Source organism: Lepidochelys olivacea (assembly GCF_965140295.1).
Source record: "Lepidochelys olivacea isolate rLepOli2 genome assembly, chromosome: 5".
Classification (NCBI taxonomy): Eukaryota; Metazoa; Chordata; order Testudines; family Cheloniidae; genus Lepidochelys; species Lepidochelys olivacea.
In genome coordinates, this window is record NC_140415.1 from 62,818,142 (window position 1) to 62,840,752 (window position 22,611).

General features: G+C 41.1%; 1 protein-coding gene across 2 annotated transcripts in view; it reads left to right on the top strand.

Annotated features, from left to right (window-relative positions):
- The window catches only part of LNPEP (leucyl and cystinyl aminopeptidase), a 103,115-nt gene that overhangs the window by 45,850 nt on the left and 34,654 nt on the right, over positions 1-22,611 (top strand). For both annotated transcript variants that reach the window (XM_084629182.1, XM_084629183.1), the window contains exons 2-4: positions 7,442-8,282; positions 15,958-16,096; positions 22,155-22,286. In XM_084629182.1, coding sequence (XP_084485308.1) covers positions 7,442-8,282; positions 15,958-16,096; positions 22,155-22,286 — 1,112 coding nt within the window. The remainder of the gene's footprint in view (positions 1-7,441; positions 8,283-15,957; positions 16,097-22,154; positions 22,287-22,611) is intronic.

The window sequence follows — 22,611 nt, forward strand, 5'->3', positions numbered from 1 at the left end:
GCTGAACATTCTAGGAGAGATGTGGACAAATTGGAGCATCCAGAGGAGAGTAACCATCAAAGGTTTAGAAAACCTGACCTAGGAAGAAAGGTTAAAAAACAAACAAAACCTCTGTGCATGTTTAGTCTTGAGAAAAGAAGACTGTGTGAAAGGGGGGCCTGACAAGTTTTCAGGTATGTTAAGGGCTGTTCTAGAGGACTGTGATCAATTGTTCTCTGTCTACTAAAGGTAGAACTAGAAGTAATGGCCTTTATCTGCATCAAGGGAGATCTAGGTTAGATGTTAGGATATCCTTTCTAATTATAAGGATAGTTAAGTAGTCATGGAATTGGTTATCGAAGGAGGCTGTGGAAGCCCTGTCTTTGGAGGTTTTAAGCAAAGATTAGATGAACACCTGTAGTCAAAGTATACGTGGTCCTGCCTCAGGGCTGGATTAATGACCACTGTACATTTTGATCAATTTTTATGTGCTGGGTGGCCCCTTTTAAAGAAACTGGCCTTTCGTCATTAATAACATTAACATGAATAAGCAACTGCTCTTGTTACCTGTTTTGCTATCTCTAATTTACCAGCCGAGCATATGAAATGTTTTTAGTAGATTGGAAAATGTATATTTAGTCAGCAGTAAGTCTCTTCTATTAGCATGAAATCCACCCACTTCCTAGAGTGTCTTTGTATAGCATGGGGTGATTTATATTTGTGGGAGATGGATTTTGCCCTCCGACTTGTAGATAGGGTGTATTTAGACCACGCTTCTTTGGCTAATATTCTGGAATACCAACCCACTAGATACATGTAAACATGGATCAGATATAGACCATGTATTAAACTACAGCAATATAAAATTAACATGGCCTACATTAAATGGGTTAAAAACTGGCAAATGGACACGTTTCAATGTAATTGCAAACTGGGAATCATCACTGATGTGGTGTGTTTCTAGTGGAGTTTTGAAGAGATTAACTTTTTTTAAATCAATGACCTGGAAGCTTGCAGATGACCCAGAATGGTAAGTAATGAAGAGGACAGATTTCTGGTATACACCCATGTGGATTGCTTGGTAAACAGAGTGCAAGCAAACAATACACTTTTTTTTAATATGGTCAAACACTAAGTCATACGTGTAGTACAAAGACCATAGACCATATTTACGGGGAAATATCCTGGGAAGCAGTGAGTCTGAAAAAAACTTAGAGGTTCTGGTGGATAATCAGCTGAACGTGAGCACCTGGTGTGACACTGGCCAAAAAGGCTGATGCAATCCTTGGATATATGAACAGGGGAATCTTGAATGGAAATAGGGAGAATATTACCCCTGTATTTGGTGGTGGTGTGACTGATGCTAGAATATTGTAGCCAAGTCTAGTGTCTACATGTCAAGAAAGATTTTGACAAATTGGAAAAGGTTCAGAGAAGAGCCATGAGAATGATTGAAGCATTAGTAAATGTGCCTTATCGTGATAGACTCAAAGAACTCAATCCATTTAGCTTCATAAAGAGAAGGTTAAGGGTGATTTGATTGTTCACCGTGTAGATACTTAGACTGCAAATATTTGATCTAGCAGAGAAAGGTATAACAGAATCCAATGGCTGGAAGTTAAAGCCAGACAAATTCAGACTGGAAATAAGGCATACATTTTTAACGGTGAAAGTAATTAACCACTGGAAAATTTAATAAGGGTTGTGGTGGATTCTCCATCACTGACCATGTTTTTCTAACACATGGACTGGAAATTATTTTGGGGAAGTTCTGTGCCCTGTGTTATAAAAGAGGTTAGAGTAGACAATCAAAACCGTCCCCTCTGGCCTTAGAATCTATTAATCTGTGTTTATTTGCTCTTTGCCTCTGGAGGGCATTAATTTTTGTTTGAAGCTTTCCATTCCTGCTAAAGAGGAGCATACAGTTTCCCCTATAGTGTGAATACCAGCAGACAACTTTACCTCTAGCGGCAGTCAAGGTGTCTTATTTATTAAAATAGTATAAAGTTACAGCAAACTTGCTCTATTGTATGTTTGCATTGCTTACTATATTTTGAAAAGTTAAAGTGCAAAAGACTCCTGAACAACAAAACATTCCCCCCCCCAAAGCCATTATCTTGCTGTCGTGTTAAACACAAGCCTACCCCTTGCAGAAACAATCTTTTGCATATTAGGATCTGTGTCTTTGTGTTTTGTACCATACTTTGAATTTGAGAATTGAAACCTTGCAACTCAAAGTGCATTAGCTGAACAGCATTTAAAGTATCAGTTCCTCAAATTTACTCCCTTTTTTCATATTTCTATGCAAAGCTTTGCATATATACCCTGTATTTTCAGTTGTTAAAACAGAAAATGAAAAGGAGTACTAGTGGCACCTTAGAGACTAAACAATTTATTTGAGCACAAGCTTTCGTGAGCTACAGCTCACTTCATTGGCTGTCTCCTCACTGTGTTTTCCACTGAATGCATCTGATGAAGTGAGCTGTAGCTCATGAAAGCTTATGCTCGAATAAATTGGTTATTCTCTAAGGTGCCACAAGTACTCCTTTTCTTTTTGCGAATACAGACTAACACGGCTGCTACTCTGAAAACAGAAAATGTGATTCTAGTCTGAGACAACAATTTACACCAGCATAGTTCCTATCTTTGAAAATCTGCTATGGTGCATGCTGTTCCAATATGTTATACTGGCTAGTGAAGAGGTGCCATGCATCTTTTTTTTAAATCCTCATTAATTGTACACCCTCTGCCTCTTAAGTCCTACAGGGAGGCCAGGCAAAAAGAACACTGTTGGCTCAGTAGTCTGACACCCAGCAGGGTACTGGGTCAAGCCATTTGATTATAGACTAGAAAGCCAGAAGGGACCACTGAGGTCATCTAGTTTGGCCTGTATAATACAGGCCATAGAACTTCTTTAAATTTAATTCCTGTTTTGAACTAGAGCGTACCTTTTTAAAAAAAATATCCAACCTTGATTTTAAAAATTGCCAGCGATGATGAATCTATCACTACACTGGTTAGATGTTCCACTGGTTAATTATCCTCACTGTTAAGGATATGCCATTCAAATTGAGGTCCCCTGTGATCAGGTTTTTTTCCTACACATTATAGATAGGCGCGTGAGGAGGCGGTCATTCTATTCTTTAGTGTGATTTGGTGATCTACAGCAGAAACCAGCTGGTACCCCATGAATATTGTAAATTGGAGCTATGTTGTAACAAGGTTTCAGACAGCTATGTTGTCATGGGTTGCCTAAATTGACTTGTTTGTAGGTCAGCGGTTTACAAATTGTCTAATACGGCAGACTTATTCTGCAATTTTAAATATTCACAACAGTGAAACCAACTCTCCTTCTCTTATCTTTGTGCTCTCCCAGTCCTGGGCCATCTGTGCACTGAGTGACCTCTGGTGTAAGCTAGAGCAGTGCTACTCAAAGTGGTGGTCCGCGGACGGGTGCTGTTCCGGGAGCCATCGGCACATGGTTGGGGGGGGGGGGAATTGCCGGTCCCCCACATCACAGCACTGAGCTAGAGGAGCCTAAAGGCTGACTTTTCCATATGCTGTTTGGTCTGCCAATGGCCCCAGAGGGGCTGGCAAGTAACTAGGGATTCCTGGGTCAGAAGGACACCCTGTGTACTGGAGGGGGGTTGCAGAGGAGTCAGTATGCCGTTTCTGCACCATCAGAATACACCCTATGTTAGCTATGGTGATTCTCAGGGCTGCTTAGCACTGGTAGTGATGTGCAAAGTAGTCCTAGAGCAACAGGGCCATTTATTCAGAGACTCTTGTCCATGTGTCCTTGTGCTGGGTTCTGTGCCTCAGTCTCGGTTTCTTGGCATGGTAATGTAGAATTAAGTCTTGGGGTTTAAAGCACTTGTAACTTTGGGAACTGCTGTGATTGCTGAGTGGCTCTGTACTACTTTTATCTTGGCAGATGAAACTTCTCCCACTTGTATTCTCCTTTTCTGCGTTTGTGAGTCTTGACTGGAATCTAGCCTTATGTGAATTTAAAGTAATCTTTTTTGTCAAGATTTGGCTATGCTTCTCCCTGCTACTGGTGTTTGGTGTGAAAGAGGACAGTGAAGTGTGAAAATACAAAGATTACAGTCTTGTTGTTCAGGCCTAGAAAGAGGCCCTACATACAGCTTGCTTAGAATATTATATATTCTTTGCCCCTTTTATTTTTGCTAGTATGGAGAAAAACAAAATCTGCAGCTTATCTAGACATAAATCTGTATTTAAAGCTGGTTCGCCTCAGAGTTGTTCCTGTAAAGCTGTATGATTCCACTGCCTGCATCAGTATGTATCTCAGGATTGGTAACTTCGATGACCTTCAAGTGCTCTGTTACTTGTCTATGTGTGTTCCAGTGGAAATAGTGTGAGTTGTGCTCTTTATCTGAAGTTGTGACTCGTTAACACTGAGTTTGAAAAATGGCTGTGTGGTTTTTAACAATAAAAACAAGCCATTTTTCTCCTACTAGCTGGATTGCCTCCAATTTTTGCAAATAATTCTAAGTGGGTATATAGGGGGTGGGGTTTTTGTTTGTTTTTTTTCTTTTTTATAAGAGAGGCTGGCATTTCTCTCTCTAGTTCAAGCGTGATTAGTTTGGCCTTCTATCTTCATTTCTTAGGGAAAAGTTCTTTGTAGTCTCAGGTATGCTCTGTGGCCCAAATAATTTTTTGTGTATATCATTTTGAGGTGAATTTGACAATTATATGAGGTAGTTGGCTTGGGAGCAAAGAGGGAGAACTGCTTTTTGAAAATACTGTGTAGTGGTTCCCAACCTTTTGAAATCCCCTTTGCAGAAGAGTTGTGGATGGACTTTCTGCCATGTCTCTTGCCGTGTACTAACTTGGCTTCTGCCATCTATTCTTTTTTCTTTCCATTTTTCTCTCTATATTTATCCTCCTTCTGTCCACTAGTTTTCTTCTTATTGATTCTTTCTCTTCTGAGTACTCTTTTCCATTCCTCACCCCTTCTCCACCCCCACCTCTAACATTATTATATGTTGTTCAGGGCAGGTGTTGGTGGGGCGTGGATGTGTGCTTTAATGGCTGAGTCATGTACATGAGCGCTGTGTTTGGGGCTGCCTTAAAGCAAGAGGAACAATGGATGACTTTGAAGAAGTTGCTTATTACTTTGTCTGCAGACATGACAGCATGTTCACATTTGAGACACTGGGAGAGCAGGACCAATCCAGGTTCATGTAGCCTTTCTGCTCCCACTACTCCTCTCAACTGTCCCCAACCTCCTGGTCTAGTCTGACAATGCTTAGTCCCCCTCACTAGTCTACCCTCCCTCTGTTTGGAAAACACTGGTTCGGTGGGTTGTGGGTGTTGGCCCTTGATGTTTTAAAGCTGTTTTATCCAAGAAACTTCAGATTGGGTTTATTAATCTGTCTTTGAGGTGAAGTGCATGGGATTATATTTGAGGAGTGGGGAGTTTTATTTTAGAGGCTGTTGAATTGAAATATAACCTAGAGGGGAGAGGGTGAGATCGAGTGGACTGACCAAGAGAGAGTTGGTAACCAGAAACCACTGAGTTCTATTCCAGTGTTCTCTTGCAATGTTAGACAGTATGAAAAATAAAATACATAAAATAAAAATCTATTGTTCACCTAGCTCTAGCTGAAAGGTCACGTTCTATGCCACAGAAACTCTCACTTTTGTAGAACTGCTCAAGGAAACTTTATTTTTTCCTTGTGAAATTTTAACTAACACTTTCTTCCCCTCTGTTTTCATTTAAAAATAAATTGTTTTCTTGAGGGGAGGAAGGGGAAGATAGAAAACCTTTCAACCAGCTAAACATGTCTGCTTTCTATGGTACCTATATGGCTAAGAAACTTCCTTCCCTCCAAGCTGTGTCCTCGTTAAATGATCAGCTAAAGCCCTAGTTGAGCTTCAGCCATACGCTTGAGTCTCTTCCTATTCAGTCAGCGTAATGCTTAAATGTGCTTAAACATGTGCTTAAATGTAAGCTTATGCTTAGGATCTTTATAGAATTGGGGCCTATGGTAACTGGAGGGCTATTATATTGCACATGTTTTCTTTTTCTTTCGTTTACCTGACTCTGTCATCTCCCCAGATGGGAGTCCACACATTTCCTGAGTTAAACATTACAGTATTTGAATTTAAATAAAATTTGAATCAAGAGACGAAATGGATCAAAACAGTGTCTAAATGTGTTTCTTGGAGACAAACTTCTGAAAGCAGCAGTAAGAGGAGTTAAACGTAAATTACGGAAGTCAGAACAAAATACAAAGCTGGTATTGGGGGTTTCCGGCACAAAGGAGATTCAGAGTTGTACCAGTCCACAGCTGTCTCTTTCTCCACACCTTTCCCCGTTCTACTGGCTTTTCTCAGTCTGTCTCCTCCAACACTTCCAAAGTCCATTTAAAGTTAGTGTCTTTCCACTGACAACAGTGGGCTTTGCATCAAGCCTATGGTGATAACAAGTCCTTTGTTCTCTCCAAAGCCACCTGCTTTCTGGTCCCTAGGCCTTGCATCAGCTCTGTCCATGCAACTTGGATTGGGAAAGGATTCCTTATTCCCCGTGTCCTTTGTAGCTGGTTGACCAAAGTATAAATTAGTTATACAGAAGTTAGCGTTGTAGCCATGTCGATCCCAGGATGTTAGAGAGACAAGGTAGATGACATATCTTTTATTGGACAAAATTCTGTTTAGTGAGAGAGACAAGCTTTTGAGCCACACAGAGCAGCTCTTTACATATGTTTCATGTCTGTTATCTGTCACTCTTGTAAAAAGTGACTCTTGAATTTGAACAATACATATAACAATTCATTAATTATTAGGGTCCAGATTTATGGAGATGGTTTTACTTTAGTAAGCACTTTAACTTCTTTTTATGCACAGGCTTTTACCAAGGACATAGGGACTAAATCTTAAACGAAGAGCGCAGTTGAAAATGTAGTATATTATTATCCTTTTATATAAAAGGACCAGATCCTCTTCTAAAACAAAATAGTGGCTTGATATTTGTCTTCCACTGGTTTAGCAATCGGCACTTTGCTAAATCCTTTCTGTGGCACAACTTAACACTGAATGTGGACAGGGCAGTTAGTGTGTTTTAAAAATATGGTTGGCTGTGGTTAACTAGAGGATCATTCATGTTCTTACACATGTCCCTCCCCACAAGAAAGGGCAAAATCATATTGGTAACAGTATGTTAAAATTTTAGTTATGCAGTTTCCCAGACTAGATAAGGCCAAAGGGTTCCATGAATGTTTCTAGGAATGTTGTTCAAACCAAAAATCATCATTATATGCCGAGATATTTGCAAATATTCTCCAGAATTGGAGCTCTCTCAGTAAGAGATGCTGCATAAGTGCTTTCCATGCTCCACTACTCCCACTCAGTATGTTATCTTTTGAGTTGTAATAGCAACACCTTTTTAGTTATAACGTATGCTCTTTTTTTCTCTCCTCCTCTTCTCCCCACCCAGATCGAATTCAGTTGCCCAGGAATATGATTGAAAACAGCATGTTTGAGGAAGAACCTGATGTGGTTGACTTGGCAAAGGAGCCTTGCTTGCATCCATTAGAGCCTGATGAAGTGGAGTATGAGCCAAGAAGTTCACGACTACTGGTGCGTGGCCTTGGAGAAAATGAAATGGATGAGGATGAAGAGGATTATGAATCATCAGCGAAATTGCTGGGCATGTCTTTCATGAACAGAAGCACAGGTCTCCGTAATAATGCAGCTGGCTATAGACAGAGCTCAGATGGATCATGCTCAGTGCCCTCTTTAAGGACCATGGTAGTTTGTGCAGTTGTTCTTGTGATTGCAGTTTCAGTAATAATGGTGATCTACCTTCTTCCCAAATGTACCTTTACCAAAGAAGGCTGCCATAAAAAGAACCATACAATGGAACTGATATATCCTCTAGCAACTAATGGAAAGAGATTTCCGTGGGCAAAAACTAGGCTTCCCAGTAATGTTATACCGCTACACTATGATCTTGTCTTACAGCCAAACCTAACAACTACAAAGTTTGCAGGTTCTGTTCAGATAACTGTTAATGTAATTCAGGTCACTTGGAATATCATACTTCATAGCTCAGGACTTAATATCACCAAGGCAACACTGAGTTCAGCAGGTTGGAATCAGGCAAAACCAGTTGTAGTCCTGGAATATCCAATACGTGATCAGATTGCAGTTGTGGCCCCTGACGCTCTACTTGTTGGACAGAACTACACCCTCAGTATAGACTATTCATCTAATTTATCAGATACCTATTATGGGTTTTACAAAGTCTCCTACAAGGATGAACATGCTGAGAAAAGGTAGGCTTATGAATAACTCTTCTCATCCCTGTATTTCTAGGTTGTTTTGTATGTACTCATGTCATAAATATAAAGGGAAGGGTAAACACCTTTAAATCCCTCCTGGCCAGAGGAAAAACCCTTTCACCTGTAAAGGGTTAAGAAGCTAAGACAACCTTTCTGGCACCTGACCAAAATGACCAATGAGGAGACAAGATACTTTCAAAGCTGGCGGGTGGGGTGGACAAAGGGCTCTCTGTCTGTGTTTTTTGCCAGGAACAGAAAAGGAATGGAGTCTTAGGACTTAGTAAGTAATCTAGTTAGATATGTGTTGGATTCTGTTTTGTTTAAATGGCTGGTAAAATAGTTGTGCTGAATGGAATGTATATTCCTGGTTTTGTGTCTTTTTGTAACTTAAGGTTTTGCCTAGAGGGATTATTTATGTTTTGAATCTGATTACCCTGTAAGGTATTTACCATTCTGATTTTACAGAGGTGATTCTTTTACTTTCTTCAATTAAAATTCTTCTTTTAAGAACCTGATTGTTTTTTCGTTGTTCTTAAGATCCAAGGGTTTGGGTCTGTGTTCACCTATGCAAATTGGTGAGGATTTTTATCAAGCCTTCCCCAGGGAAGGGGGTGTAGGGTTTGGGGAAGATTTTGGGGGAAAGATGTTTCCAAGCGGGCTCTTTCCCTGTTATATATTTGTTAGATGCTTGGTGGTGGCAGCAATAAAGTCGAAGGGCAAAAGGTAAAATAGTTTGTACCTTGGGGAAGTTTTAACCTAAGCTGGTAAAAAGAAGCTTAGGGGGTTTTCATGCAGGTCCCCACATCTGTACCTTAGAGTTCAGAGTGGGGAAGGAACCTTGACAACTCATTTGCACTTGATTCATTAATTAAAAATGATGATGGGGGAAGGGGAGCAATGACTTGGATGTGTGGTTTTTCTCACTCAGCACCTGGGCCCTGAAGTGTATAGCAAAGGAGTTCTTCAGGAGTCAGTCACTAACAGAAAATCTGTCTGAAAATGAGCAGGGTTTTTGCTTTATGTAAAAAAAGTTCCTTAGGAAATACAACTTTCCCTCTGTTTTTAATATTAATTCTTCATGTTGATAGCAATTTACACAAAGATCAGGTGCAGCGGGGGAGAGTAAAGCAGAAGTTTTCCATGATTAGAATCAACACTGCTTCAAGAATGTCTTGCATAGGTTGGTTCATTATAGTGCAGACAGTCCTTCAGTTCAGTTCTGTTACCCGGCTTGTAGATAGATATCCTGTTAGGTTGTATTAATTTAGGTCCTTTCCTGGCTTTCTCTCAAATATGTTTTTTGTGGTGGTGGTGTTAATGAGTCACTACTGCGGAGTGATTGATACTCTTAATCATGAATGTTGTTGATGGGGAATTTGTCCAAAAGACCACTTGGTCTACTTCTTACTAAGTCAGTAGACAATCACAAAGGTTGTACTAAGCACCTTCCTTCTGGTCTCCTTAGAAGTAGGTAAGTAATAAAGGTTTGATATTTTTCTCCATAGGTAGCCAGGTTGTTATAGCCTTACTCACATAAAATAGTACCCGACTCCTTGAGCAGTCTCATTGATTTCAGTGGGGCTACTTGAGGAGTAAATTAATATTGCAGTGTGGCACAAGCTGACCAATAATCTTTTGCTGCCTGCACCTCTTAATTAATGATAAATAAATCCAGATTTAAAATTAAGTCTAATCCATTTTAAAAAGAAAACCAGCTAGTGTAAAGATTATTTATTTTTAGTAGAAAAGCAAGAGAGCTGCATAGTGGAAAGATGTTTTGCTGAGCTTTCGCTATTTAAAAAAAAATCTAGTTTACTTAACTAGATGATGCAGTTGATCTCCCTTCCTCTTCCCATAACACACTAACAATGATAAATTTTAAAAGGCAACACATTAAAAAATGTCAAAGTAAATGCTTTTTGATGTCACTTAAAATTAACCTGTAGAACTTATCACCATCAGGATATCATTAAGGCAAATAGCTTAATATAGACAAGAAAAGGGTTGTATACATCTTGTCATTTTAGAAGAACTTCTGCTGCTATAAAAACTGGGGTACACTTGCAGTTTATAGACTGCAACAGTACATGCATTGATCACCATCTAATAGGAAGAGTCCTCAAGTAACACAGAGTCCTCCAGTCCCCAAATGATATGTTCTGTTGTGGAACTGGGCACATCACAGTGGGTTTATGACTTTTTTTTCTTTCTAAAGCACCTGGCTTTTGAAGACAGAGGTCTGGTCTAGATACCATTGGTTTGTTCCAGTTTGGCTGTGTCTGGCTGGCCAATTTTTTGAACGGTCAAAACAAGTTCCATATTTTCCTACTCGGAAAGAAATCTTATCCATAAACATCAAGGAGAGGATATTCATACGCATATGGTGAAACTCCCTCTCTGGAGGTTACCTGGTAACAGATATTTTTCCCAGTGTTGTAGCCAGCTGTTGATCTTTCTTCCTTATTCTTTTGGCTTTGAATTAAAATAACAAAGATTTGTTATCAATAGCATTCTCATGCTAGTGAGCCAAAGATCACTATAATCTGAGTTGTCCATCACATCAAAATATCATACCTGAAAGATTAAATAAAATACACTGCCACAAGAAGAAGCTGAGAACACAGGCATTACAAGGCAATATATGAAATGAAATAAAATAACTGCAGTCAGAGCTTAGAAGGCAAAATTCATTTATGCCAATAATTGTGGGCAATGGGTTCCATTTTGCTTTCATTTTCTATTCGGTTCCCTTTCCAAAAAGCCTCCCTTCATTCTCTACATTTAATTTACTTCATCATTATCGTTTTTAAAAATGCAGGCTTTTGAGGGGTGAAACTGACCTGTGTTAGTGTGTGAATGATAAATTAGCTCTCTACATTCAGATGCTGTGTTTATCAGGCTGACATCAAAGAAAACAAACCATTTCCTGATCTCTTGAGAGGGAAGGAGATAGAATTTTCTTCCCTCACCCCCTGTTGGCATTTTCTTCCTGTTGAGGATGAGGGGATAGGGTAAGTTGTCTGTTGAAACATTACCATGCATTCAAAAACATGAGTCAGACCCTGAAAAATCTTTTTATTTTTGAACCCCATATATTCTGGGTTATTTTTTTTCTTTTGTTTTTGAGATCTGGGTTTCATGTCTTTCAAGCTTTATTCCACAGCCATGAGAGCGAGAAACCTACTTTTTAAAAAAAAAAAAGTTGAAATTCTCACATAAACGTATGACTCCAGGAGCAGGGGCTTTCAGAAGAAGGCCAGATAACACAAGTCTTATATTTAAAATCTCAGCAGTTCTTAATCCTACAGTTTTTCTGTTGAACTAAACAAGGAGAGCCAAACTCTGAAAGCACTTCTCACAAGATTGTGCAGTGTCTTAATGGCAATCAACCTACACGCTTTAAGAAACTGATACAAGTAGGTGTGTCAGTAAGAGATTTAAGTTAATGGACAATAAAATGTAGTGACTTTCCAAGGCTTGTCTGTCTGGGTCAGAAGAAAGTTCAGAGAGGCAGCTTTGGAAAAGGTCACCACTCCTGATTAGCTGCACAGACGGTTGCTAGTGCCAAAGAAGTTATGGGGGGCAATATAGCTGTAAGAGGAAACAGATGTGTGCCTGGAGGAACAGGAAGGAGCCAGTGGGTAGACTTGGAAAGAGCCACAAGATTGAATCAGAATGTGACCCTTTTTTTAGAAAGGACTCTGCAGCTCTTCCACTTTCTGGGTGAACAGCCTGATGATAGCTACTACTGTACCTTCATGTTGTCACAGCATAGCTGTGGGATTTAGGAAAGTGTGTAAATTGCTATCAGTAGAAGGTGTGATGTCCGTGTTGGGGACACGCTTTCTCGACCACTCTGAAAGATCGAAAGGAAGATAGAAAGAAAAAAGTATTTTGGTGCCATGTTTGGAAGATGTGTTGCAGTCTCCTATTTGCTAGTCTCCACCAACATTTATTGGGCCTGGCGAAACAAAGATTCTAGTCAAATGGAGTTGAACAGGATTCCCTCCCTGCCTCTGTTTATGTGTTAACTTTGTAGTGTAGATGAGCTCTTTAAGTCAGCTTAACTACATCTCTCAGAGCTGTGAAAAATTTCACACCTTGTGCAATGTCATTAAGCTGACCTAAGATCTGGTGTAGATGCTGCTTGGTCAATGGAAGAATACTTTTGTCAACCTAGCTCAGCGTTTCTCAAATATAGCCACCAGGGAGTTTCTCTGTGGTCACAAGAGCCTCCTGGGTGGTGATGGGGGGCAACGCATCAGTCCCTCACTTCCTGTTGCTCCTGGATGTGCTGTCCTGCACCACTTCTGAAGACAGGTGGGGCATGATACTGAAGGAGCAAGGTGAGTTCTCTACCTGTGAGGGTTGGTGGGGTTTTGGCTTCAGCCCTGGAGTGGTTGGGACTTAAGGAGCCTGGCTTCAGCCCAGGGCTCCAGCCACCAATATCCAGCTCTGGTTGCAGGGTTTCAAGCACTGACCCCAGCTTTGGTCACATGGCCCTGACCTTCAGTCATGGGGCTTCAGGCTCTAACCCCAACAGTGCGGTGACTGGCTGTGATTCCTGGCGCTGATCCCGGGCTGTATGGTGCCGACCCTCAACCCAGGTGGCGGGTGCCTGCCCTGGTTGCTGACCCTTGGCTCTGGTGGGTGCTGGCCCTGGGCACCAGTCCTGGGTGCAGATCTCCAGCCCTGGTTGTGTGGCAATGGGAGCTGACCCTGGGCTCTGGCGGGTGCTGACCTTCAGCCCTAGCTGTCTGGCAGCAGGCTTCTGCCCCTAGCCCCAGCCGTGTGGCAGCAGGTGCTGGCCCCAGTCACTGACCTCTGGCCATGTGGCAGCAGGCACTGATCCCTGGCCCTGAGCACAAATCCCCAGTCCTGTAACGCAGCAACTGGTGCTGAGCCACTGGGCTCCAGTAGGTGCTGGCCCAGGGTGTTGACCCTCAGCCCCGACGCACAGTGGCAGGGTCTCCCATCTATCCCCCCTGGCCTCCGCTGTCTCCCCAAGCCCTACATCCATCCTCCATGGCCCCTGCTGCTCCCCATCCCTCCATCCAAGTCTTAATTTGCCAGGACTACTTGTGAAAAGTGATATTAACACAGATACAAGTATCACTTTTCTTAGCATTATTTTTATTATCTAGTACACAAACAATCCCTACATAAATAAATTACAATGATTTGGACATGTATATGTGCATATTTATTAGGGCTGTCGATCAATTGTAGTTAACTCACCTGATTAATCGCAGTTAATTTTTTTGAGTTAATTGCAGTTTTAATCACACTATTAAACAATAGAATTCCAATTGACATTTATTAAATATTTTTGGATGTTCTACATTTTCAAATATATTGACTCCAATTACAACACAGAATATGAAGTGTACAGTGCTCACTTTATATTTTTTATTACAAATATTTTCACTGTAAAAATTAAACAAAAGAAACAGTATTTTTCAATTCACCTCATACAAGTACTGAAGTGCAATCTCTTTATCATGAAAGTGCAATTTACAAATTTAGATTTTTGTTTTCTTTTGTTACATAACTGCACTCAAAAACAAGAGTGTAAAACTTTAGAGCCTACAGGTCCACTCAGTCCTACTTCTTGTTCAGCCAACTGCTAAGACAAACAAGTTTGTTTACATTTACAGGAGATAATACTGCCTGCTTCTTATTTACAGTGTCACTTGAAAGTGAGAATAGGCTTTCGTGTGGCACTTTTGTAGCAGGCATTGCAAAGTATTTATGTGCCAGGTATGCTAAACAATGGTATGCTCCTTCATGCTTCGGCCACCATTCCAGAGAACATGCTGATGATACTAGTTTTTTAAAAAAAAAAATGCATTAATTAAATTTGTGACTGATCTCCTTGTGGGGCTGAGAATTGTATGCCTCCTGCTCTGTTTTACCCTCATTCTGCCATATATTTTATGTTATAGTAATCTTGGAGGATGACCCAGCACATGTTGTTCATTTTAATAATGCTTTCACTGCAGATTTGACAAAACGCAAAGAAGGTACCAATATGAGATTTCTAAGGATAGATATGGCATTCTACTCAAGGTTTAAGAGTCTGAAGTGTCTTCCAAAATCTGAGAGGGACGAGTGTAGAGAGCATGCTTTCAGATGTCTTAAAAGAGCAATGCTCCGATGTGGCAACTACAGAACCTGAAACACCAAAAAAGAAAATCAACCTTCTGCTGGTGGTATCTGATTCAGATATGAAAATGAACATGCGTCAGTCTGCACTGGTTTGGATTGTTATCGAGCAGAACACTTCATCAGCATGGACTTGTCCTCTGGAATGGTGGTTGAAGCATGAAGGGACATATGAATCTTTAGCACATCTGGCACATAAATATCTTGCGACGCCAGCTATAACAGTGCCATGCGAATGCCTGTTCTCAATTTCAGGTGCCATAGTAAACAAGAAATGGGCAGCATTATCTTCTGCAAATGTAAACAAACTTGTTTATCTGAGCGATTGCCTGAACAAGAAGTAGGACTGAGTGGATTTGTAGGCTCTAAAGTTTTACATTGTTTTATTTTTGAATGCAGGTTTTTTGTACATAATTCTACATTTGTAAGTTCAACTTTCATGATAAAGAGATTCCCATTACAAGTACTGCAGTGCACAATTGAAAAATATTATTTTTTACAGTGAAAATATTTGTAATAAAAATTAAATATAAAGTGAGCACTATACATTTTTGTATTGTGTTGTAATTGAAATTAATATGTTTGAAAATATAGAAGACATCCAAAATATTTAAATAAATGGTATTCTATTGTTTAACAGCATGATTAATCACGATTAATTTTTTTAATTGATTGACAGCCCTAATATTTATTTTTTCTTAAAGTTAATTAAGTATTTTAGGAAAAAAATGTCAGGGCAGCCACCAGCAACAGTTGGTGGCTGCACTGAGTCAAAATTTGTTGAGAACCTCTGTGCTGTCACCTCTTAGAAAGCTGGATTTACTATTGCAATGGAAGAAAACCTTCCGTCAACTTAGTGTCTGCACTAAAGTAGTTTGTGTCACTGTAGCATTTCTAGTGTAGACGTACCCAAAGACATTGACTGGGCCAGCAGTTGTCCACAAGTCAGTGACAGGGAGGGGAACAATTAGATAGGACCTGGAAGTGGCTTTTCCTGCCTGGTTGAAAGTTATGGATGGACAGAAGCAGTCAGTCACCCTGTCTGCCAGTGGGGCATGAAGTTTATTCGCATTGTTAGACACTTCAAAATAGAAGTGCCGGTACATGTTTCTTACTCTTCTTTTGGGCTATGTACTCTTAGGGATATATGAGCTTTTCAGTACTTGGTTGTTGGGACAATTGTTTACTGATAATGTGCCCTGTATTTCAATCTAATCTGTTTATAGTTTGATGCATTAGCCAAACTGTATCTTCTGACTGCATTATGCTAGAAAGAACATTGAATAAAAATTACATTGAAAAATCTTCTGAGACTTAAACTGATGACAGGCCTTTCTTAAAAGTGTGCTTATTCTATCCTGACAAATCATGGCTACCTCTCTGTTCCCAGCTTCTCCCAATAAAACTTCATTCCATTCCAATCCTCAAAGTAACCATTCTTGATTTATTAAAGAATGGTAATACCAACTCTTATATTTTTTAACGTGTCTTTTCTTTTCATTAGATGGCTTGCAGCAACTCAGTTTGAGCCTCTGGCTGCAAGATCTGCTTTTCCATGCTTCGATGAACCAGCATTTAAAGCCACTTTTCTAATTAAGATCAAGAGAGATGAACAGCACTCCACTCTGTCAAATATGCCAAAGGTACAGTTATGCTCTTCTAATGCATGAATATTAGAGGATGGATGTGTGTCTTTTAGGTGCTCTGTATTAAAAGTACTCTGAATCACTTTGTTAATTTGTGTCACAAGAGAGCATAGATGACCCAGACAGGGGGTCTGTGCAAGACACCATACAAACATGTAATAAAAAGGCTGACTTGCTCCAAAGACCTTACACATTTAGATTTAGAGTGTATCCCAGATCAGATAACTGTTTAGTGTACTACATGGTACTGGATGTACTATAGGAATGTTGAATGGCTACAGCCAGCAGTTGGACTGAACTGGCATGGGACTGTATATCTACATGCACTTCGGTTGTTGCACCACTCTCTTTCGAACTTAAGATTCTTCTTCGAGGTTTGGTCCATGTGGATCCCATTTATGGTGTGCATGAGCACAAGATTGAAATCTTCTGTTTTGCAGCATCCATTGGGACAGTGCCTGCACATTACATGTCCTTGTCCTTGTGCTCCCCAACACAATCGCATATAGACAGTGATGAGCTGCCAAAATCTTAACAATGGATTCCCTCCTCACCCCACGAGGGGGTCGTTGCCCACCCCCGCCACCCCGGGACTCCTGCCCTATCCAACCCCCTCCCCTGTCCCCTGACTGCCCCCAGAACCGGGCAGGAGGGTCTTGTGGGCCACCGTAGTGGGTGCCCACCTCACCCCTAAGAGTCAGAGGCACCTGCCGGGGGTGGGTGAGATGGGGAGTCCCAGCAGTGCTTACTTGGGGCAGCTCCCAGGAAGCATCCGGCAGGTCCCTCTGGCTCTTAGGGGTGGGGGAGCATAGCTGGGGGGGAGCAGCTACTCCCCCCCCTACTGATCACATCAAAAGTGGCGCCTTAGGCGCTGACTCCGTGGGTGCTCTGGGGCTGGAGCAGGGCTGCACGTTCAGGGGAGGAGGCGGAGCGTAGGTGAGTCGGGGGTGGGGCGGGGAGCTGCTGGTTGGTGCTCTGCACCCACCAAATTTTCCCCTTGGGTGCTCCAGGGCTGGAGCACCCATGGAGTTGGTTGTTGCAGAACAACCGGTTCTAAAAGGGCTTCTAAATTTAACAACCGGCTCTAGCGAACCAGTGGGAAATGGCTCCAGCTCACCACTGCGTATAGAGCAGAGCATCCCCAACTATCTTTCAGTTCCCAGTTATTGCCTGCGGCAGCGAGGTAAAACTTGGTAGTGTTTGCTTGCTACCTCCTAGCAGCCATCCACCAGCTTGGTTTGTAAATATTAGATAAATTAGCATAGTGATGAATTTCTGCCCTGTTGGCAGTCTAGTTGGTTTTGTTTAAAATCTTCCCTTTCTTTAGATTACTACTTGGTGCCAAGGCACCTTGCCACCTAATGGCTGAGCCTAAACTCCTTCTCTTTGCTGTTCACTCATTCTTTCCAGAATCTAGCAGAGGCCCTGATGCAGAAGTTCTTCCCACCACTCTTCCTAGGAATTCCTCAAGCACAGTGTCCCTTAGATTTAACCTCCAGAACTCCTAACTCTCTCTTCCTCCCCACCCACCCACAGCATCCTGACATCCTGGGTAGACTTCTCCTTATACCTTCTCAGCTATTCTGGGCCCCTTATATACCCTCTAGGTGCTCCTCTGCCTCTTGCTCTACCTATAAGTGATCTAGATCCACTAGATGCCAGTTAGGTCCGTTGCTAGATCCCTTGATGAAGTAGACATCACAAGAGAATAAGAATATGAGTAGGGTCAGATGCTCAGGAGGAAGAATCAGAAGATGACTCCTTCCAAGATCCCCAGGAGACTCCTCTTAACCCTTTTCAGCTGAATAATCCTGAAGATCTATCTTCCTTCTCTCTGGATGACATGGTGACATCCCCGCCAATATCACATTCTGATGACTTCAAGCCCTTTCAGGAATTGTTGGGAACGATAGCAGACACTCAGGACACTGAATTATCTGTAAGGGAGAAAGCACATATGTTATGTGATACTACCCATTCTGATTTCCCAGGCAGATTGGCAATGCGAATAAATGAAAGCATCCAAGAGCCTGTAAAATACCGATAGCAGGTTCAAGCCTTTATTTCCAACATCAAAATGAGCAGAGAAAGATACCAAGTCACTCCAAAAGGATTTAATGACTCCTAACTCCCTCATGGTATCTGCAGTAAAGGAGAGATCCAAGCAGATAGGACCACACTCCTAAGAACAAAAAGCCCAAGAGTTTGATCTCTTAAGTAGAAAGGCCTACTTTCTGGCATCTTCTTCAAGGGCCAACAGCCGCTATAAAACCCTGTTTGCTAAATATGACTACCTAGCCTGTGACAAGATCTCATTCATTGATGAGCTCCCCAGAAAGGAGGGCTGATCTCTAATAAGATAGTTAGGAACACCCATAATCTGTGTGTCACTAAACCTCTGACTGCCGGAAGCTGGGACTGGACAACGGGATGAATCCACTCAATAATTACCATGTTCTGTTCTCTCTCTCTGAAGCATCTGGCACCACTCCTGTCTTCAGACACTCTACTGGGCTAGATGACCCAGTGGGCCATTGGCCACACTGGGTCAGACCATTATGTTCTAAAGTGGAAGAATTTTTCCATCTGGGCTTCATAACAAGATCTCAACCCATTACAAGCTTCTATTCCCAAGTGTGTAGATCATAGCCTACAGTTCAAGATATGAGGCTCACCATCAGCTCTGTGAGGGTCCATTTAGCAGTCATTTCAACTTGTCACCTTCCTGTTAAAACTTTTTTATATTGTGTTCTCTCATCCCATTGTTTCAAAATTTCTAAAAGCACTGTTTCATGCACCCTGAATCGTCTCCTATCCTGGGACCTTAATGTAGTTCTTACGGGCCTCATGGAAAGCATATCCAAGTCCTTACTTCACCAACCTAGTCAAAACAATCTTCCTAGTGGCTATCCCCTCAGCCTGGAGAGTTAGTGAGATTCGAGCACTAACAGTAGGATGACTTCTCTTGCCTCCCCAGGGTTAAGGTGGTGCTGAGTCCCCACCTTAAATTCCTACCAAGATGGTGTCTGATTTATCATTTAATCCAAACCAACAACCTCACTATCTTCTTCCCCAAATCACACTCAGACTTAAGAGAAACCAAGTTCCATACATTAGATGTTTCCAGTGACCTTTGTTTAGACCAAACAAAGCCATTCAGTTGACCCCCTTTATCTGTGGTACTGGAAAAGGCTGCAAGAAATCAGGCCATTTCTTCCTAGGGATTATCCAAGTGGACCCCGATGCATTACAATGTTACGAAATAGAAGATATGCCCATTCCCACAGGCATCTGGGCCCACTCAACTAGAGCCCAGGCAACCTCTTCAGCATATCTAAAATATTCCTATGCCTGAGAGATGCTGGGCAGCCATTTGGTGCTCAGCCCCCTACTTTTACCAAACATTGTGCCCTGGGTTTGGCAACTAGATTAGATGGCAAATTTATATGCTGCTTCTCTTCTCCTGAACTCCCTAGATTAGTCAGCAACTGCTCCTCCTCCTGGCTCCTCTGTTCCCAGATTGGTTCCTTCCATCTGCCCTTGCACTACCACCCTAGCTTGTCTGTCTTTCACTGTGGTACTTCTGCCAAGCTGTAATTAGTCCTTTCTCCCCCCCCCCCCCCGCGCCATTCCCAATTTTGGGGGGGGGAGGGGGAGAGGAGGGGGCTGTTTCCTTTTTTTTTTTTTTTTTTTAGGGACAATTGAATTAAGCAGACACCTCCTATTACTCCCCCTGCCATCCCTTATTTAAAATCAGCGGTGCACCAATTGCTCCCTGCACCTTGCCACCTGGAATGTGCAGTTTGCTAACCTCTAAAAACAGCATTTTCCAGGTTCCTTTTCACTCAATATGAAAAAGGTGTTAATGAGAATTGGGTAGTAAAGTCCCTCACTTAGCACTGAGAATCCACTTTGAGGGCATGACAAAAGAAATAAAGTAAGTAAAATAATCAATTCACTAATGAAATTGTCATCTAAAAAAGAATTATTCACTCATCATTCATGTTAGATTGGCTCCTTGTAATTTGAAATATAATACTTTTTGATTTCTGAACTGAATAATGGTTATGTTTCTGAATATGCGATTTATATTAGTTGATTCTGAATTTTGCGTTCTGTCAAGAATACTTGCCATCTTGTGCATATGCATTACAAAAGTCTTTTAGTTATACAGCCCCATACGATTTCTTAAATGTACAGTACATTACATTTAGTACGACAGGTTCAGTGACTTTTCACTCTGATTTTGTAAGGACATCTATGCAGGCTCCCTATAAGGAGCTCCAAGTCTTGTATACTAACTTATTGCCAAGGAAAGTAGTATCTTTATTAACTTAGATTTGACAATTTAGGCCCAGATCCTACCAACACTTGAGCACATGTTGAACTTCAAGTCCATCAGATTTCTCAGGATTTAGGGATCATGGTGGATAACCAACTGAACATAGCTACAGCATTACATTGGGAGCTCTAGAGGACTAAAGTGAATCTTGGCTGCATAAACTGTGGAATGTTAAATAGGAGCAGAGGATTGGCATTCTCTGTGTATAGCACTAGTGAGACTGGAATACTGTGTCCAGTTCTAATGTCTAGACTCTTACAATTTTTTGACATCTTTTTGTTTGCTATAAGGATGATTGGAGGCCTCTGGGAAAACCCAAGTTAAGTCTCTCATCATAAAGAAGCTCAAGCATTTAATGTATCCACAGGAAGGTTAAAAGGTGACTTGATCAAGTCTATAAATAGTACCTACATGGGGAGAAGGTTTCAGAGAAGAGTACTCTTTCAACTAGCTGATGAAGGCATAACAAGATTTAATGGCTGCAAGTTGAAGCTAAACAAATTGAGGTTGGAAATAAAGTGTAAACTTGTATGTGAGGGCATTTAGCCATTGAAACAACTTACCAAGGGGATGTGGTAAATTCTCCATCACTTGATGTCTTTAAGGTAAAACTGGATTGTCTCAGAAAGACACATTCTAATTCAACCAGAAGTTGTGGGCTTGGTACAGGAATTATTGGGTGAAAATATGTGGTCTTTGTAACGTAGATTATACTAGAGGGTCATAATGGTACTTTCAGGCTTAAAATTTATGAGACTCAGGCTGAAAGTTGATGTGTTTTCAGAATCAGGGCCAAGTTTTCTTGCCTGACAAACAGGGAATACATTATTTCAACGATGTTGTTCCTTCTCTTCCACCCCCCCCCCCATGAACTATACAGTTTCATTCAGTCAGCTGTGCAGCCTAATGTAGGCACTATGCAGAGGATAAGGCAGATAACTCAATTTTATGGCTACAAAAGCTGCCTAAAATAACAGATATATCCCCAAACCTTCACTGTTCTATGTTGTCAGTTAATCTGTAGTATGCTGTGTACTTTTCTTATAGGATTTTCATAAACTCTGTCTGGCATGCAAAGTAGACCTGGAAAATGTTAGCTTCATCATAAGTACATTTTGTTACATTATGAGTAACTTGCCTATGTATATATCTTGGGGTTTTACATGGCCACTAGTATCTTAGCACCTTAAAACACAGTCAAACCTCTGGGAATGGTGGTTGTTCGTAACTCTGAACAAAGAGTTACGGTGGTTGTTTTGCAAGTTTAGAATTGAACATTGACTTAAAACAGCTTTGAAACTTTACTATGCAGAAGAAAAATGCTGCTTTTAACCATCTTATTTAAATGAATCAAGTTTCCCTACCTGGTCAAATCTTTTTTTTAAACTTTCCCTTTTACTTTTTAGTAGCTTGTTTAACACCAGTACAGTACAAACAGTACTGTACTGTATTTGTTGTTGTTTTTTTCCTGCTGCTGCCTGATTGTATACTTCTGGTTCCAAATGAGGTTTCTGGTTGACCAGTCAGCTCATAACTCTGAGGTTCTACTGTAATAAAATGGTCTGACAAACTTACTTATAATTGCCATTGTGCACTCTAGGCGTAACTTGTTTATATGGTCTCCAAGCCCTTTATCTGATAGTTTTTTTTTTTTTTTTTTTCCAATTGGCCTCAGTAGTAACATTATCTTCTTCTTCTTTTTTTTTTCTGCAGAATGTAACCATCCCTGTGGCAGCTGGAATAGTTCAAGATGAATTCTTTGTGAGTTTGAAGATGAGTACTTACTTGGTAGCGTTCATTGTTGCAAATCTGAAGAATATCAGTAAGGAAACTAATAGGACTCTGGTATGTTTCCGTTGTACTTTTAACCTCTACACATACACGAGTAGCTCTCTGGGATGTTTTCCTGCTTACTCTGTGCCTATCACCTATTATAAGAGTGTCTAGCAAATGATCTTATGCTGTGGACTGGATTGATTCCAGAGCGGTGGCCTGCTTGTGTTGCCAGAACTTGACAGCAGGCTCCTGGCTGCAGAAAGTCTGCCCAGAGCAAGGGTATAGTGGTGCAAGCTACTTGCACAGCTCACAGTGCTGGGGGATTCAGAGCTGATGCCAAAAGTAGGATGGGCTTGTCTGTGAAGGAGCAGTGCCAAGCCAGCCAGAAGGGATA